The sequence below is a fragment of the Hermetia illucens genome, chromosome 3 (genome assembly GCF_905115235.1).
Source record: "Hermetia illucens chromosome 3, iHerIll2.2.curated.20191125, whole genome shotgun sequence".
NCBI lineage: Eukaryota > Metazoa > Arthropoda > Insecta > Diptera > Stratiomyidae > Hermetia > Hermetia illucens.
Genome location: NC_051851.1, coordinates 152,337,308 through 152,355,976, shown reverse-complemented (window position 1 = coordinate 152,355,976; position 18,669 = coordinate 152,337,308). Strand labels below are relative to the sequence as shown.

General features: G+C 48.6%; 2 protein-coding genes across 11 annotated transcripts in view; one reads left to right on the top strand and one right to left on the bottom strand.

Moving 5' to 3' along the window:
* LOC119653264 (piezo-type mechanosensitive ion channel component) overlaps positions 1–6,220 on the bottom strand; it is a 111,665-nt gene extending 105,445 nt beyond the window's left edge. For 4 of the 8 annotated variants that reach the window (XM_038057881.1, XM_038057882.1, XM_038057883.1 and 1 more), the window contains exon 1: positions 5,527–6,216. The gene's annotated coding sequence lies outside the window, so the exon portion shown is untranslated. Of the gene's footprint in view, positions 1–5,526 lie in introns of all 8 variants that reach the window. The other 4 variants (XM_038057876.1, XM_038057878.1, XM_038057879.1 and 1 more) reach the window with 2 other exon arrangements.
* A 5,646-nt stretch (positions 6,221–11,866) lies between these two features.
* LOC119650584 (NPC intracellular cholesterol transporter 1) overlaps positions 11,867–18,669 on the top strand; it is a 68,245-nt gene continuing 61,442 nt past the window's right edge. For 2 of the 3 annotated variants that reach the window (XM_038053415.1, XM_038053416.1), the window contains exon 1: positions 11,868–12,263. In XM_038053415.1, coding sequence (XP_037909343.1) covers positions 12,174–12,263 — 90 coding nt within the window. In that variant the 5' untranslated portion in view covers positions 11,868–12,173. Of the gene's footprint in view, positions 12,264–18,669 lie in introns of all 3 variants that reach the window. The other variant, XM_038053417.1, reaches the window with a different exon arrangement.

The following is an 18,669-nucleotide window of genomic DNA, read 5'->3' as shown; positions in this document are numbered from 1 at the left end:
ATATGGAAGCTGACATCCACCAGGATGAATCGCCAGGGGAACGTCCTACGCAAGCCAAGACTCACGTCCACTTGCCTGTAACCGTAGGTGTTAATGCACGAGGAATTTGCCGCCGCAAGTTTCAAAGATTGTGGGAATAGCCGCCGGTGCCGGGGCACGGGAAGAACCGAAAGCTCCGCACCAATACCAACAAGATAACTGCGCCTGCTGACAGGATCATAAATTGTTAGGCGACGTGGCGCTGCGTTCTGGGTGGCCGTCGCCAGGACCCCCGGCGGACCTAGTTTTTTGTAGTAGGCGCGAATTTACATGGGAGCGTACATCTGGTAGCTTTTTCGCCGAATCTACAATGGTATCAACAAATGCTTGAGTCCGTAGGCTGTCCTGACGACCTGCTACCCGATTGCCCTTTTCGGGTGGTAGACCACGAGTAAGTTCGCGACCTGCTGCCCATACGCTGACGCGCGATTTCGTACTTCAGTTCGCTTTTTTTTCTGAAGGCTACTGAAAGGCTGCTAACGTAGGACGCGCGTGCACCTCATGCACCTTATCAGTTGCACCAACCAACGCCCCCAAAGAACCGGAGACGCACGCGAGGTCCGCCTGGATGCTCTCCGGAAGTCGTCGAAGCCAGAGCAACTTCAGCAAGTCGTCGTGGATTTCCTCCCACCCAATTGCCTCATTTCGCGAAGCAATTGTCTGGGAGTTCGATCGCCCAATGTCAAACCTGCCAGCAAGTGATCCAGCTTAGCTGACTCAATAACTGACAGGCGCTTAATTAGCTCCATTTTGAGTACATTGTAGGAGGCCGTTTTGACAATGTCTGCCACAAGAAGGATAGTTTCCTCATCCAAACCTACAATGGCGTGGTTAAATTTGGTCGCGCCCGCTGTGATTCCGGACATCTGGAATTGAACCACAGCTCCGGGTTCCTTCGCCAAAACGGAGGAACGCGCACAGCGAGGGCGGTCATTTGAGGGTCCGATGGACCTGCCGGAGAAGGATGAAGGCGAGTCTCCCGCGCCTAAAAACGGGCCAAATTGTACCAACTGGTCCTCCAGGTTGGGGGTTGGGTAGGGCTGACAACCCTACACGGAAAACAACCGTTACGAAGCCACAACAGGAGCCTCGGATAGGACGGATATTAAAACGACGGACCCGGCAACGACAAAGGAACAACGATTTGCGCATTTTCTCATGGAACGTGCGCTCCCTGTACAGAGATGAAGCTGATAAGCAGCTAGCCGATACCCTGTCCCAATATAGGGCTGATGTAACAGCGTTGCAAGAGATGCGATGGACAGGGACCGGTTTCCTGGAGAAGAGCCACTACACCATATATTATAGCGGCCATCCAGTAAACCATGTGCTCGGAGTAGGTTTTTTAGTCAGCCAAAAAATGAAACCTGCTGTTATCGGCTTTGAAAGTATAAGCGAACGGCTATGCACTCTGCGCTTGCGAGGCAAGTTTAGAAATATAAGCCTCATAAACGTTCACGCCCCTACAGAGGAGACTGCAGAGTCGGAGAAGGATACCTTCTACGAGGCAGTAGAAAGAACCCTCGAAGCCTGTCCCAGATATGATATCAAAATCATACTTGGGGATTTTAACAGCCAAGTAGGGAAGGAGCCCGTATTCAGGCGATACGTTGGCTCCCATAGCTTACACGAAAAAACAAATGATAACGGACTGCGGACTATTCAATTAGCAGGGTCACACGAAATGGTTGTTGGAAGTACCTGGTTTGCGCGGAAAGCGGTCCACAAACATACGTGGGCCTCTCCAGACGGGACCACTTTCAACCAAATTGACCACGTGTTGATCGAACGCCGCCACCTCTCAGCCTTGATGAATGTCAGAACATATAGGGGGGCCAATATAGACTCGGATCACTATCTCGTTGGCATGGTGCTCCGAGCTCGAATAACAATGCCACCTAGAATCCCCTCTGACAATCAGGTGAGAGTGAACACTGAAGCCATCCACAACACAACCCTCCGCGACACCTATAAGAGGGAAATGGATGCCGCAATAACCGCAGTCAATAGAGGACCTGGAGATGAAGCATCAACTAATGATCTTCACAACCACCTGAAGAACGTTATCATGGATACGGCCACAAATATACTTGGCCCCAGCCGCAAAAGGAGTCGGAACGGCTGGTTTGACGATGAATGTAAGCTAGCAACGGAACGGAAGAATGCCGCATACCGAGTAATGTTGCATTCTCAAAGAACGCGAGCACGCGCAGAGACTTATCACGAACTCCGTCGAGCGGAGAAGCGACTTCACAGACGGAAAAAGGAAGCCTGGGAGAACCAACAAGTCTGTGAACTAGAAAAGTACAGGGAGCAACCGCACCAGGCGCGGAAGTTTTACCAACAAGTCAGCAGGATGAAGCCTTATACACCTCGATGCTCATCCTGCCGAGAAAAAGAGGGAAATCTGATTTCCGACAGAATGGGCATATTAGAGCGATGGGTTGAGTACTTTGATGAGCTACTGAACAATCAAAACATCGGCGAGTTGGAGGTCCCGCCAACTGAAGACGACGGACAAATACTGCCACCACCAAGTTTAGGAGAAACAGTCCTTGCAATTCATCGGCTAAAAAATCATAAGTCGCCAGGAGCCGATGGAATTACAGCCGAATTGGTTAAATATGGAGGCGACCAGTTACACCAAGTGGTTCATCAACTTGTGCTCAAGGTATGGGACAGCGAATCAATGCCTGACGATTGGCAGCGAGGCATAATCTGTCTCATACATTAAAAGGGAGATATCACACAGTGCAGCAATTATAGAGGTATCACGTTGCTGAGTACCATCTACCATCTATCTTATTCTCCACTATCTTGCTAGGCCGGATAGCCCCATACGCCCAGAACATCATTGGCCCATACCAAAGAGGCTTCACTCCAGGCAAATCAGCAACAGATCAGATTTTCTCTCTGCGGCAGGCGATGGAAAAACTGTTGGAATATGGACAACAGTTGCACCATCTGTTCATCGACTTTAAAGCCGTCTATGATAGCATAGCCAGGGTAAAACTGTACACGGCCATGAGGGAATTCGGTATCCCGACGAAATTAATAAGACTGACTAGGCTGACCCTGACCAATGTGCGAGGCCAGATAAAAGCAGCAGGATCACTCTCAAGACCATTCGACATCAACAACGGTCTACGACAAGGGGATGCGCTATCATGCGTCCTCTTTAACCTGGCCCTCGAGAAGGTGATCCGTGATGCTGAGGTGAATGCAAGAGGTACGATCCTCTTCAAGTCCACCCAACTACTGGCCTATGCTGACGATATCGACATCATGGGAAGAACCACCCGAGACGTTCAAACTGCCTTCATCCAGATCGAGCAGGCGGCGCGAGATCTTGGGCTGCACATCAATGAAGGCAAGACAAAATACATGGTGGCAACGTCAGCACCGAAGACGAATCAACCAACAACATCAAACCGCACTGGTCAAACACAAGCACGAACAAGAATAAGGATAGGGGAATACAACTTTGAGACCGTTGACAATTTCTCCTATCTAGGGTCGAAAATCACAACCGATAACAACTACGATGATGAAATCCGCGCACGGTTGTTGTCAGCCAACAGAGCCTATTTCAGCTTACAAAGACTGTTCCGCTCGAAACGTCTCACCATAGGGTCAAAGCTCTTACTGTACAAGACTATGATCTTGCCAGTCCTCATGTATTCCTCGGAAACTTGGGTTCTTAGCAAGAAAAATTGCGAACTCTTGGCCGCGTTCGAGAGAAGAATCCTCCGAAGAATTTTTGGCCCCCTACATGAGGATGGACGATTCCGTAGCCTACACAATGACGAAATCTATGAGCGATACCATGACCGTCCGGTTGTGGGTAAAATCCGGCTCAATAGGTTACGGTGGGCGAGTCACTTAATCCGTATGTATGAAGATGATCCAGCCCGGCAAATCTATAAGGGCAATATCTATGGTAGAAAAAGAAGATGAGGCACACCCTGCCTGAGATGGAGCGATGGCGTAGGTCAGGACACCAGACAGTTTTTAGGGATATCGAATTGGTGACCTCGGCGCAAAACCGGGTTCCTTATTAAGGCAGGCCTAGACCGGATACCGGTTGTTGCGCCGTTGATGATGATGATGATGATGGACCTGCCGGGCCTTTGTTGTCCAGAGTCATGACAATAGCTAAGTTAAAGCGAGATGAGTCGAGGACGCGGCTGTACCGAATTTGAATAGACCATACATTGAGAGTTGCAAACTGTTATCGGCCCATACCTACGATTTTGGCCACTCTTTGGGAAGCCCACCCAGCAGGTGGCCTATCGTTTCCTTATTGCTTTCCGCACTTTGTAAATATGGAATGACAAGGGCCAGTGATATGAGATTTGATTGGGTTGGACAGTCCGATTGGGTTATCTGCATCTAGAGACAGAATAAGACATGCTAGCAGTTGGACGGCTTCTGCCTCGACCCACAGTAGCCATTCAATGTAAATATTCACTCCTACATTTTCTGGATTTTGATTCTAACCGCATTTTAGAAATGATAGCAATCGAGCAAATGATTCCTCATTATGAAGTCACTGTGGAACTATCTCATTACATTACAACTCTGCATCAGACTCTAAGCAATTCCGTTTTCTGGGAAAATAACGACCACGGCCTGCAAGCGCAGGTGATTGCATTATTAGCGTTCTGGGCGGAAGGTTCTTGAAATATTCGAAACATGACCGGATGTAAGACTACCAATTAAGCCAGTGCGAACGGTTCAAAATACACCAAAGAGCCGAACTCACTCCACATTCAAACCGAGAAATGCGTTCGGAATCGTAAATGTATCTTTAATGACTTGAAACCTCTGATCGCGCTTAATTACTTGGAATAATTTTGATTTCGAGCCTTGACCGGAATATGTAGATAACCAACGGTCATGGAAAGCAGTGGCTGCCTATGCGGAAAGTGGGAGGAAAGTTCTAGTGAAGACCCGTCCACCTGTGGAGGAAGCTGCACAAAAGTCGAGGGTTTCTCTCATTTCCGGCCGACGCTGGGGCTCACGGCTGCCGCTACTCAAAACAATAATCGCATAACAACCCGCGAACCATTGAAAGTGAAATTATTCACTCCAAGCAGGGGCGCGGCGCATTCTTGCTCCCCTTCCCCAAGCAGTTCGCATCGCGCCAACGTCTAGACACCGCTGGCGGAGGTGACATCATCACATGTGGACTATCTCCAAGTCGTAACGGATCGATGGTGGCTGCGCCGCGAATTGAAGCATCTCCGCTTGCGGGAAACCTGCTTGTTGGCGCTCCACCACGTGCTAGCCTCTTGGCATCCAAACAGTTGGGAGTGATAGCAGGAATCCGCCTCGAATATTTCGGGAGCATGACGTAATCAACTGCCGAAAATTCCGAGGAGGATGCAGAAAAATTCGACAGTGGCCGCGACGGCAGCCATGCGTAAATCCGGAAGTGTGGACGCGGGCCTTTGTTGTGGCCGAGGGTACGCAGCTGGTACTCACCTTCAGGAACGCAAAAATCCAAATCTCACCCACAAAACTTATGGAAGTTCGGCTCGAGAACTCTGCATTCCGCCGCACTAGGAGAAGTCTCACATTCCGCGCGGCCACCGGCACAATCCACTGAATATGGAAATTATTCGTTCATTGATAAAACCAAAACACACTCGAATGCACTCCCGACACCCACGAAATCACCAGGAACATCCACAGAACTTCGTCGCTCGCACCGACTGGACTCCCGCCACGTCCTGAATCGCGGGGACAACACTCACTCGGGTCACAGACGGCACCTTCTTCCTATTTGCTCCGTTTAACCCGCGCGGTCGACTCACAACCGTGTCCTTTTCCTTTCTACTCACTACAGGCGGCAGCGCGACTGGCAACTGGGTCGTGGTCGTCGATCAAATTCTAAATCGATACCGACCGCGATAATCCACTACTAACCCGCTACGGACACTCAACACTTGACACATCGACGAGGACGACGGCGGGGCTCGGCGAGCGGCAGCGGCCAAACAGCAACATTCAAACACCAAAACGAAAACATTTTCACTCAGCACCCTCGGCAAATGTTTACCTGACTTCGTTACACTCGGCCAACACGGCGGAGCAGCGAGAACGGCAGGCACAAGTTACAAACCGACGAGATGGGAAAAAAGTCGGTTGTGGACAAATGTCAGAGAAATGTCAGCGTGGTGTTGCCAGTTTGCGAGGAAGAGAAGGGAAACGTCATGCTTGGTTGGATTCTGTGGGATGTGATGAGTTGCAGGAAGAATTTTGGGATGGTGGATGGCTGTAAGGGAGGGCTCCAATCGGAACTTGAAATTTAAATTATTTTTGTAAGCTGTGTTATGGGTAGGTGCTAAGTTATATTTCATTTACACGAGAAATTTGTGCTGATTAGAGACTTAATTGCACTTTTATAAAAATTAAGGTACATGAAGCTCTAAAAAGAAATTTATTTTTGATGCCAAGCATTATGAAGGGTTGGTTTGGGTCAGAATTAATACGTAGCGTGAGCATTACAATTTTAATAACCATGCGTCACAAGATGGAAGATTGGCGCGTGTTCTGTATAAAAATTTGATATAAGGAGAATGTTTTGAGCTCTGGAGTTCTTATTGCTCCCTAACCCGCTGCCGGGAAGCGTCAGCCCTCCCATGTTTATTTAGGATTTCCCCATTATATTGGAAGTGGCATTTAGCGAATAATTAGGTTGGGGTGGCCCGCCGCGTGATTAAATCTCTGTACCCTGACAGAGGGATATTATGTGGGAACTAAGAATCATGCCAGCAACGCCTAAGTCTTCACTCGGAACCAAGGCTATCGAAGCCAATGGATGGGTCTTGTATGACGACGTCAATCCATCCCGTGACGATACCAATCAGTGTAAACAGCTTAGGGGGGAACTTCTCCTAGCTGTATGGACTGCACTCTCGAAAGACATTAAGCTTCGCTTTGACTCAGTGGGTGTATACGAGCGTGTGGCTTAGCCAATACTGCTCCTCCCTTAACAATGTATGTGAGGGTGCGCGACTAACCCTGAATAGTGTCTCCAGAAGAGGATCGTAATAGCTCTGAAGGTCGGAAACAGCTTGGTGTTCAGATTAACCTCAACCCCACCACCCAGATGATGTTAGATAGCAAAGAACGTGAAGGAGCCGATAGGTCGGGAACTTTCCTTACTATCGGGCTAGCTGAACCGGATATTAACAAGATTCGCGAACAAGCGGGCTTCCGGCTCTACTACGGACTTGGAACCATCACATTACAAGTTTCGGATCTTAAAACCTTTAAAGGGGACGCGCAGTCCGCGGTATCTTCATCTGAAGCTCAGATAAGGTGCCATACTCCTTCTGGGGAAGAACTGGAACTTACAACATTCTGGCTTGTTGTATGCCTATAGAAGTGATAGGCCCGCTCCTGCATGGTGACTTCAAAAGGCCTCCAAGTTATCTTGATCAACAACCTACTATATGTGATGGCGACACTACAACGGACAAACTGAGCATAAAAGATCAAGAGGGAGATAAGGAAATTCTTTGTTACGTTGAGGGCGTTTGTCGTTTGAAATGAGCGAGTTTGTGTTAAGTATAAGCACCTTCATTTTGATTATCTAGCAACTTGAAGAAGAATTGTAAGTACGCTTCGGGTTTCTCTCCAGGGGGAGACAAAGATAGTGGTGATAGAAGTCAGAAATGGTGGCATACAGGGTGGAGAACTACATGTTGAAAAGGGAACTTCCATGAAAAAGCTCCTGAGGATGGAAGAGTGTAGGGGTGAAGGGGAGCAGTGGATTTCGGGTATTACTCACCCCCTGGCAAGTACAAACTAAAAAGAAGGCAAGGGCGGGGGGAGGAGTTGGGTAATCTGACTGGAATTTAGCAGAAGGCTTCCTGCAAAGTTACTAGCTGGAAAGAGTCTATCTAAGGGGAGAAGGGACGAGTAGAAAGGAGAGTTGTCTTTGGTGCTCTCCCTGCGTTGAATTGATTTCACCCTACGGGGGACATTTAGAGACATTGACGGAGTGACACAGCTGACGAGAGTTTACGGCCTTCTTGTTTTGAGCAATCTAGCAAAGGCATTTCCTAGAGGCATGTGGGTCCTCGCATTTAATACATCTGGGATTGTTGCCGCAATTTTCAGATACGTGGCCAAACCGTTGGCAGCAATGAGTGGCGTGCCCTTTTCTGGATTTTTCCTAGCTGATCCGCAGATGAAGAAAGGTTTTTAGTTTGTAGACTTTGGTAGCAACTGCTTCGGAATTGAGAGTCACATGAAAGAGGCTTTGGGTGACATTGTTGGGCCGTGGCCACGGGGTGGAGAGGCGCAAAATGCGAATCGGCGTAACTTTGAATGAATTTCTGATTTCCACTGCTACGTCATCAGTGCTAGATTCGTAAGGGGAGATTCCTCTAAGTATGAGGGAGGCAGGAAGTTGTGTGGTCTCCAGAAACCGTCCAAGCGTTTGAAATTCCCAAGCAATTGCTGGTAGACGCGGCACTTTTGGCACTCGCAACAGGAAGCACCCCAGGCCGTGTTTGTCCATGCCTCAGGCATCGCAGTAGGCGCTAGTCTTCGCTAGAGGGTGAAAAACTGGCAACCGTTGATTTTTTTTCAAAACTCCCCTCGCCAACTTCTGCACTTAGCTTACATCAGCCAGTTCAGATCACGTTCAATATGTGTCCGATAAAGACAACCTGGTCGCTGACGCTTTGTCCCGGATTTCCGAGATCAACATCCCCGGTGCAGCCGATTTTTCGGCAATTGCTGTTGCCCAGAAAGATGTCGAAGTTCTTCATAGCGTGCAGTCGTGCTCCAAATACAAATTCAAGGAGTTCCCCATTTTCGGCTCACACCGACCTTAATTTATTGTGAGATTTCTGAAAAGTGACCTAGGTCATATATTCCTGTCACTTTTCGTAAGGAAGTGTTTCGGTTAATGCAAGAATTTGCGCACACCGACTTTCGGGTAACGAACTGGCTAGTCCCCAGCAAATATTTTTGGCCATTCATGAACGAAGAAACTCTTGGGCCAGAGAGTACATCGCATGTCAAAAGTATATAGTCACTAAGCATCCTAGGAAAGAAGTAGGTGTATCTTCTAAATCGACAAAGCGCTTCCACACCATATACCTCGCACGTGGGGAGCACGCGTTCAGTCTGGATGTCGTTGGCAAGTCCAAGACAATCTCCTTGGACACGCTGAAGTCTTTCTTCCAAGAGGCATACAGCACTGGAAGGAAGCGGTTCGTCCGTCAATCGGCCGCGGCCGAGTAGCCCCACCATGGTTTCAGCTGGGGTAGAGTGCAGTGGCGGAGGGATACCAAGCACTCGCCTCCCAGCTCTGTTTGGGTCAAATGATGCGCGCCCTCCGGACGCGGTATCAACTAAGCTAATGTGTGGTGTGCCCGTTGGATGCGCCATCGGCTGGAAAGACTGCGGGCGGCCACAAGGCCGGGGATAAAAAAGCAGAACTCGGCAGTCATCTGGAATCTGTCAACAGGAACAAAGCGGCAGTTTATATTTTTAATATTTCGTTCTTTCTCTTTCAGGAATTAGGTGATTCCCACTCCCTCATTCTTGATGGTGTAGGAGCGGCCTTCTAATTTAGGTTAGTGATTTCGAATTTAACGTCTAGGTTCCTAATAACTAGACTCAATGCCCTGGTAGTCAAACCGTACAAAAAGATTAGCGGGAGGAAACGGATTTTATTACTATTGTTATCGTCTGCGGTTTGGTCGATTCAGCTGAATTCGATGTTCCGGGGCGTGCGCAGGCAGCTTGGAACCCGTGTTCATTATCTGGCAATAGTTGATATCGATTTTTGCTTGCCAGTGCAGCGGTGCCGGATTGCCGGATGTCGTTTGTTAACTTTTGTAAACCAACTTATCTGAGGCTAGTCAGAATTCGTCGTGGAGTCCGTGGATAGATTTAGTCCACATAGCTGGCGAGCTGTGGGTCCCCTGGAAAAGAGCTCCGGTCACCACCAATAATGGTAAGATGATAGGAGCACAATAATCGGTGTTTTCGTGATTAGCGATGTTCTTGGGTACGTCCTGTCCATGAAGAAGCCAGCAAACACCATTGCTGGCTTCTTTTTACTCAGAAGCTTAACGGCCCTCGTGTAAAAGTGGGCGTCACACTCGCGGCGTTGTTCCGATTTCACTATGATTTGAAATAAAACACGCAGTCTAAATATCCGAGTGCCTCTTAGTTACCTTTAAATCAGCTTGTTTATGAAATCCAGCTATATGGCCCTCGTTTGGATTCCGATTCTTCCCGTCATTCACAACCGAACTTGTAAGCCTGGTGATAGCCTCCGTCTAATGTGTCGTGGTCTTCGTTGTTGGGCAATAAGGTCAAGCCATATGTCGACCTTATGGTCTGCAGATCGCGGAACCGCTCCTCGACTACAACTACATTCGACACGGAACCATGGCTTGGTTGAACTTCTGGTACCTGCAGAAGGGAGCCTTTTCACCACCAGGGCTTTAGTTTTTATTTCGGCTCCATCATCCAATTGAAGTGTGAGATAAAAAAGCGATGAGACTTTCCCAGCTGAAACATTGCCTATCCCCCCAAAACTCGTTATTGCCTGTTGGTCTTTCTCTTGTTTAACCGAAGTTTCTATCCTCGGTAATATAGCAGCTCTGGCTTCCCTAATCGATCAGAGAGCGTACCAAAATTGCCTACCTGTACTTTCCTTCTAGTTTCACAATACCCATGGGACTCGTGCACAGTTGAATTTTTCGCATGATGAACCGCGCTTCCTGCAAATCCTTTACACGGATGCTTAACTGACAGATGTTTTCCATTGCATATTTCGCATCGGGGTTCTTGTGTTTATATATCGGAGTAGCTTCTCCTTTTCGTCACTTTCGGCGAGTTGAGGGTATTGAAAATGATATGTTTCCTCATGGACAAGAACCACTTGACCCATTTTTTCATTTTCTTCACCCGAATTGGCGAGAAGAGTAATCTTCTTTTGATTTCCTTCTTATTGCTGGAATTTTTTGATTTAGCTGTTCAATTCAATACATTCCAACCAAGAGACATGACCACATATCTATTCTCCAGAAATTGATCGATTTCGTTTACAGTGTCGGGCATTTTTATGTTTCATGACGATAAGTCAAATTCCCTTCAGGTCGCCATATCCATCTTCCTGGTTAAGGTGAACGAAATGAATGGAACGCCTTCGTCAGAATTGAACTTTGCTTTCTGTAAGTTTTAGACCATAGATCGCATCATATCCAGTGCTTTTCCCAGCGTTTTTAAGTTCTTCGGAACGATTTGAGGGAGGTCAATTAACGCCTTCCTTGTCTATTAAAGCCCTTCTTTATTAAGGACCGGTGATCCCCACTAAATGAAGGGATATCTGGGACTGGTGGACTTGGACTTGGTCTTGGACGGTATCCTCGATTCTAGAAAGGGAGATTCTCCGGGTGGGCGTGAGTAAGGCCCACTACATAGTTGAATCGATGCCAATCGTCATTGTAGGTAAGTTCGCTTTGGCCGTTTGGATTCCGACTCCGCCCATTACCTTCAATTGAAAAATGAAATTTGGCAACAACACAAGAGTATTTTCTAAGCAGAGACGCCATATCTCGGCCGCAAGCGAACTCTCTTCGAAAATCAATTTTATTTTAAAAATTCAAAGAAAACGGTCAAATTCAAAAGCTTAAATGACGTCATGTGCCAACATCTGTATCCTCATTTAAAATGGACTCATTGTCACACCAGACAGCAATCGCAACCCACTGTAATCCCCACATATCTGGCACCTCCACCCCAGCTGTCGGCCTTCGACAGCCTTCTCGGATGTCTTCCGTCAATCGGCAATACAGTGCGTCGCTGACTGCGCTTGTGTCCAGTTGAAATTCGTTGATTGTCGCTCGCTGGATGCGGACTTGGACGGGAGGAAAGTGCGAAAAGTGTTTTCTAGACAAAATCCGTGCGGAGTGTGCAAATGGAGGACTGAAAACGTCGCTTCACCTCTGACTTCGACTCGCAACCGTGTCTGGCATCGAATCAAAGTGCGTTGTGCTGGTGGCGTCGCGTGAAAACCCATCGAAATCGCGGAGATTGTGCGCTGCGTCGTGTGCCCGGTTGTGCTGTGGGAACGTTTCGGTGCGAGAAAAAAAATGTCGGCCGACACAGTGTTGTGGACTTGGGCGAGGATGCACCTGTGCTGCGTGGCCATGCTGGCTGTCCTAGGATTTAATCAAGTTAGCGTAAGTGTCGGCCGAGTGCGGCCAGTCCTGGTTACCCAACTTCCTGGCGACGGCCGCCCGTAGGCAGGCCTCACGCCCTGCGCCCGCATGCCACTGGGCTGTCACGGCCGTCGCTGACTCACTTATTAGCAACTCGTCATATTTTTCCAGAACGCGGACGGCGGAATGTAATGGAATCTGTGCACGCTCGCCCGCTGCTAATTGATCCATTGAACCGACAATAAATATTCGGCGCTTTGTGCCGTTCGACTCTGCGACGGCACTGGGCCCATTGTCCGGCTGCGTGTGGCCGCACGAATTCCCACTTAAATGCAATTGTGCCTGCGCCATGGAGTCCGAAGTGCACGGGAGCGATTTTCACTGCTTGCGGCTCCGGGCACGCCTTGTGCGACCAAAGGCACTCCAGCGGGCTCGTCCCGTCTCAAGATTTACCGCCGCTGCCTGAAATTGGAGTTGACATTTCCGCTCGAATGGCCACGGCGACTCCTGGCATTTCCCATGCATTTGATAAGCGAAATTCGGCAGAAAGCAGTGTGTGAGCAGCGCGGCCAATGTCAACACAGCCGCCGATGATGTAAACGACTCAAAACAAGATTCCAGTCAGCTGCTCCTCGCCCCGGGCTCCTGGCGGACTTGTGCGCCTCCCCCAGGGCCGAGAGTGTGAGGACAACTTGCGCCAGCCATGCAACAAAGAAGCATTTTCTTATCTCCGACGTTGACGTTGTTGCACTGCCAGTCGCGCAGTTTTGGGGTCAGACGAGCTCCTAATCAGGAGCAGGTTATCTGGCCGCCAACTGGAGCGATTGTCTTGGGACCGTAGCTCCGCGAATTAGACGCAAAAACTCCCATCAATCTGTTGCTCGCCAATTTGGCAGCGAAAATCGATGGAGCGTAGACTGATTGCGTATGCACATTGGCGGCGAGCACTTGGCTCCGAGTTGTGTTGTGCTAGGGCAAATTCGATTACGGAAGCACGCGAAGGACCTTGGACGGGCTCGTCGGCTATGTCGGAGCGAATGTCGCATCGCCTAATGCGGATGCAATTCAGAATTTGATTATCGGCGGACGCTTTGGGATTGGAACCCAATTGCGAATTGCTAATTGTCAATTTGCTTGCGTAGGGGAGCGTGGACGGACTAGAATTTGGTGTTGTGACCGTTTCGATCTACATCCGAGGTGTGCGGCTCATTCGTTATGCAAGACAGGAGGAACGGCTCCACACGCAATGCCCAAATTATTTAGAGGTGGACTGGGCTCAAATCTATTAGTTTGACGCAGCTTTTTCGTGCTCTGCTGGGAACAGAGGGTCAACAATCCGTTCGCCGCACCCAACCGAGTCGGAGGAATGTCCTGGTGTGGACTCATCAATCGAAGGCTTTCGAAGGATTGACTGCTGCTGCCTCCGCGTGCCTCCAGCTTCAGCTCTCAATCTATTTTGAGCCCCAGCTACCCACTTACATCAAAGCTCGAATGGAAATTCATTAAAAAATCAAACTACGCCAGCTCCAGCCTCGACCTTGGTTCAAAATAGAGAAACGTCGGAGCCAAATGAATAAATACGCACTTTCGAGTGAGGTCAACGATGTTTCAAGAACTCATCTTGATGGCTCTGCTCGCATGGAAAGTATCTACGAAATCTGAATACCAAACCCCCAATATCCTCTGGAATTTTACTCCAAAATTGTAAATAAACGAAGCGAGTTACGCGTTTCTTCTTCTATGATTGACGCTTTCAGTACATCATCCACATCTTCACGATTAGATAAGGAAAAAGGTGCGAATTTTCGCAGTTTCGTTGATGCGAGTTAAAAGATTTTTAGTGACGAATTCGTGACTCAACAATTTGCCGGTTTTTACACAACTTCGCGCTCAGATGATCCCGTCAGGGGTCTGGCTCTCATCTCCTACGCTATCTTTCAGAAGGACATCGTATTGGAAGCAACCTCTCAGCTCCTTTCTTATCAAGAATAATTGATTTCCATTGGAATACTTGGACAGAACCATCTTTGCAAAGTATCTCATTAGCTTCTTAGATTGTTAAAGGAAAGCATTGAACTTATCCGAATATAGTCCTCCTTCACTTCCCTTATTTCAGCCCAGAAAGTGGTAGATTCCTGCCGTTTTGCCATCTAACATGTCCAAATTGTTTGAATTATGTTTAGATCCTGCTGCCTCCACCCTTCTCGAAGTTCAGCTTTGTTAGGTGGAAGAACGTTAATTTCTATCTATTTTGAGTCGCTGTCTGCCCACATGCATCGAAATTCCAATGAAAACTCATTAAAAAGTTTAAATACACTAACCTCGGCCTAATCCAGTAGAAAGTGGATGACATAAGAGTGCTGCAGTATCGGGGACAAGTGAATGATTGAATAGATTTTGAATGAGGTCAATGATTTGCCCTTTAAAGAGAGACTGTCATGCATTTCATGGAATTACAGCCTTTGAATTCATTTTAGGGTTATAAGGACCTTTTCCATTTAATTTTTAGACGAAACTCGTCAATTGTTTTGGGATGTATTTGCAAACAAGTTTTGGCTCGACCTGAAGTGTGTTTGGCAACCCGCCAAAGCTGCCGAGCCACCTGCCTAAGGTGGTCCTTCGTTAGTACTCATCAGTCAGCAGTACCAAAACAAGGACCCAGTTGCCTGTCACCCTGACATATCAGGTACCGCTACCATCTGGGTTCGGGGCAGCACCCTCCTTAAGATTTTTACCCAAAGCCGAGGGGACGGCTTTGTCTGGATTCGGTGTTCAGGGATAACGTTTTTTAGTGTTTATCTTACTCCGAATGAGACGATGCCGGACTTTCGACGCAGGTTTGATGCTTTGGAGGACGCTATCTTAGGCACAGATGGGCGAATCCTGGTCAGAGGTGACTTCAATGCTAGGGCACTTGAATGGGGCATGCCTCACACAGACTCCAGAGGGAAACGAATTCTGGAAATGGCGGCGAAAACAGGGCTTGTAGTTCTAAACACTATATCCACCCGAACGTTCCGGCGCGCGTGCTTCGAGTAAAACTTTCCAGATGTAACCTTCGCGTCAGAATCACTGGTGTCGCTGGTAGACGGGTGGCGAGTTCTGGAAGACTTCTCGGCAAGCAACCATCAATACATTGCCTTCGAAGTGGTGGATACGGTGTGCGCCACTCCGACGCACTTCCTGTGCATGGAATGTTTGTCGAAACTCTTGGAGCAGGTGGAGCCGCGCTGGAGGGTACTCCCGGGCGCGTAAATTCAGTTATGAACCTGATAACGATGGCCTGTGGAGCCTCCATGCCCGGGAGGGCATCGAGACGTGGCAAACCTTCTATGTATTGGATGTGGATAGTGGAAATCGCAGAGCTCCGGAAGGAGTGCCACAGGCTCTGTCGCTTAACACAACATCTAAGCGACCGGGACTAGCCATGTACCATAATGACGGAGTACAAATCAGCCAAAAGGAGACACCGCAGTGCAATAAAGAGGAACAAAGCTCGCTGCTGGCAGGATCTGGTCGGCGAGGGGACCGGGGCCGGTTACAAACTGGTAAGCCGAAAAATCGGGGCTCTGCGGGAACCCTGTTTACTTAAGGCCGAGCAGGTGAACCCCATTGTAAGAGCACTATTTCCCGCGTACCTCGTATGGGATGATGAGGTCGGCGCGGAGTGCGCGGAGGACTGCCCCCTTTTCTCTATAAAAGATTTGGAACAGGCAGCCCTCTATGAAAAGCAAGAAGGCACCAGGACCCGATGGTATTCCAGCAGAGGTATACAAACTGGTATTCTAACACCGCCCAGACCTAATGCTCGGCCCATACAACGCTTGCCTGAAAGGGGGCACTTTCCCTGCTCGATGGAAGGTGCCGGAGCTTGCGCTGGACCGCAAAGGGAAAGGCAACCCCGAATTGCCGTCTTCAAATCGCCCACTATGTATGCTTGACACTCCTGGAAAAGTGCTCGAAAAGCGCATCAAAAGTAGACTCGCTGAAGCGATACGCGCTGTTGGAGATTTATCTCCCCGGCAATTTAGTTTTAGAGCAGTTAGATCCACAGTTGATGCTGTCATCCGCGTTGTGGATGCTGTTCCACGAGCGGAGGCACATAGACGCCGAACTCGACGGGTGGTGCTCCTCATAGCGCTTGACGTTAGAAATGCCTTTAATTCCGTAAGATGGAAAGACATTCTAGGCACACTAGACAATACTTTCCACGTGCTGAACTATCTCTCACGGATATTGAGGGACTATCTGAGGAACTTCTCTCTGCTCTATGAAACACTACTGGGTCACAGGAGGACGGACTTCACGCCGGAGTAGCACAGGATCCACCCCTGGAACGCTACCTATGATAGTCTAGTCGGTGATGCAGATGATGTCGCGGCGGTTGTTGCTGGATGCATTGTCGAACAGGCGCAAAGCAGACTCGGCATATTGATGCGACGGGTAAGCGGATAGATGACATTGTTTCAACCTTACACTGGAAAAAACTGAAGTGACTAAAAAGGGAATTCGGACCCTGCGTCCCATATCGTTTGGCGAGTCGATAATCGAGTCAAAACCAGCGGTAAAATACCTCGGGCTAACTCTTGACTCAAAGGTGAGCCTTTTTGAGCAAATCAAAGCAGCAGGGAACAAGGCTGCAGCTGGAGTTTCGGTATTACGTAGACTAATGGCAAATATTGGAGGTCCTACGTCTCCCGATGAGTTCAAGACAGTCTGTCCTGCTCTACGGCGCATAGGTATAAGATGACGCTCTTGACAAGGAGGTATATGTAACCTCGTCGCGCAAGTACAGAGACGGGGAATTTTGCGGGTGGGTCCCCTCCCGTTGGTGAAAGGAATTCCCTGATTTGAAGGCTCCGCAAAGGGGGAGAGTTCGAATTAATGTGGCAAACGGTTCCAACCTGGCTCTTTGACGATGGGGAGGTGTTTAGTTGGTAGTCCGACGACGTACCGTTACGGGAGTCCAACACTCTGTGCGTAAATGCAATCACCTTCCCCCCCCCCCCCCCCATGCTGCAGCACACCCCAAGAACCGAGTGCCGGTGCCATAGTATGGTTGGGACCAGCAAGCAACTCCCAGACAGGGGTTCCAAGGCCCAAAAAACCCCTGGCGTCAGCTAGATTCAGATGCACTGGAAACTAAAAGCTTCAATTCCAGATCCTCAACGCCTTTAATGAAACCGCAACTAAAGGAAAAAAGTTGGTCCGATTGATCTTTCTTCGGCCACACTTCAGTCGATTCTGGCTGAGTCTCAGCTAGTTGCCTCAGCGATGTCTAAGCTCATGAGCCCTGCATCCTCCGAACAGATGGATCGGTCCTTTTCGCTTCAAACTTGTACTCTTCCGCAGTCGCGTCACGGTCAAGCCCTTTGCTCTCCATTGAAATCGATACAATTGCACCCCTTCTAAATCACGTCATCAACAACCCACCTTCAATTAGGATCGACCCTATATAATCCGTCGTTTTCAAGGGCGTGTTGCCCTGTCCTAGTCGACAGGGCCTACTACCGGTAGAGTTTATGGGTACAATTGAAGACCTTAAACTTGTCAATATTAGTAAAGTTGAGCGTAATGATTATGAACGTGTCGAAGTCGTCTTCAACATCGCCCAGGAGGCCAATCATTTAATGACTTCACCTGAAATTTCACCAAAAGGCCTAAAATCTTCCCGCACATAACTGCTCGGTTTTCGAAATAGGAGGACGCGATCGATGGATCGGAATTCTTGAATGGGGATCCTGAAGGCCCGAAATGGATTGTAGAGGCTCGACGACGACGATTCACCAATTGATAGGGCATAGTGCTTAAAAAACGCCTGCGCCCCTTCGTTCACAGTTTGCATCAAGCCAGCGTACCCCGATGATACGTCGCAGATAACATTTTGTATCATCAAATGCCACTCTAATAACTGTCAGTTCCCTTGGAATGTCCCTGCTATGCAGGACACTTCAAAAACACTCCGTGTCGGCGCTGTCGAAAGTCTCCTCGAAATCGATGAAGAACAAGTGAGCTGGAGATTTAGACTTCGCATACTGTGCCGAAATGATTCGTAGGGTGTTGATGTGGCCAATGCAGGAGGATTCGGAGCAGAAACCAGTCTACTCATCCGAAGTGTTCTTTGGTCTGTTCCATGATTATTTTATCCACAAGAGGCCGATGTCATATGATTAAGAATCGTGGTGAAGCCTTCTTCCCACTTTTTCAGATGCTCCTTATGGTGAATCAGGAGTTGAACGTTAACGTCCCTCATATGACCATTGAAAGATTTCCGACCACATGCAAGGTTTTTTGTAATGCAGTATAAGGTTCTGAAATTAGTGTTATCTGCGGCAGCGTCCAGTACGCTGACTGCACGGTATCAGTTCGAGCGCGTCATGATTGACATCGCTCGCAACGGTCAATCATTGATGTCCACGGATCCGTT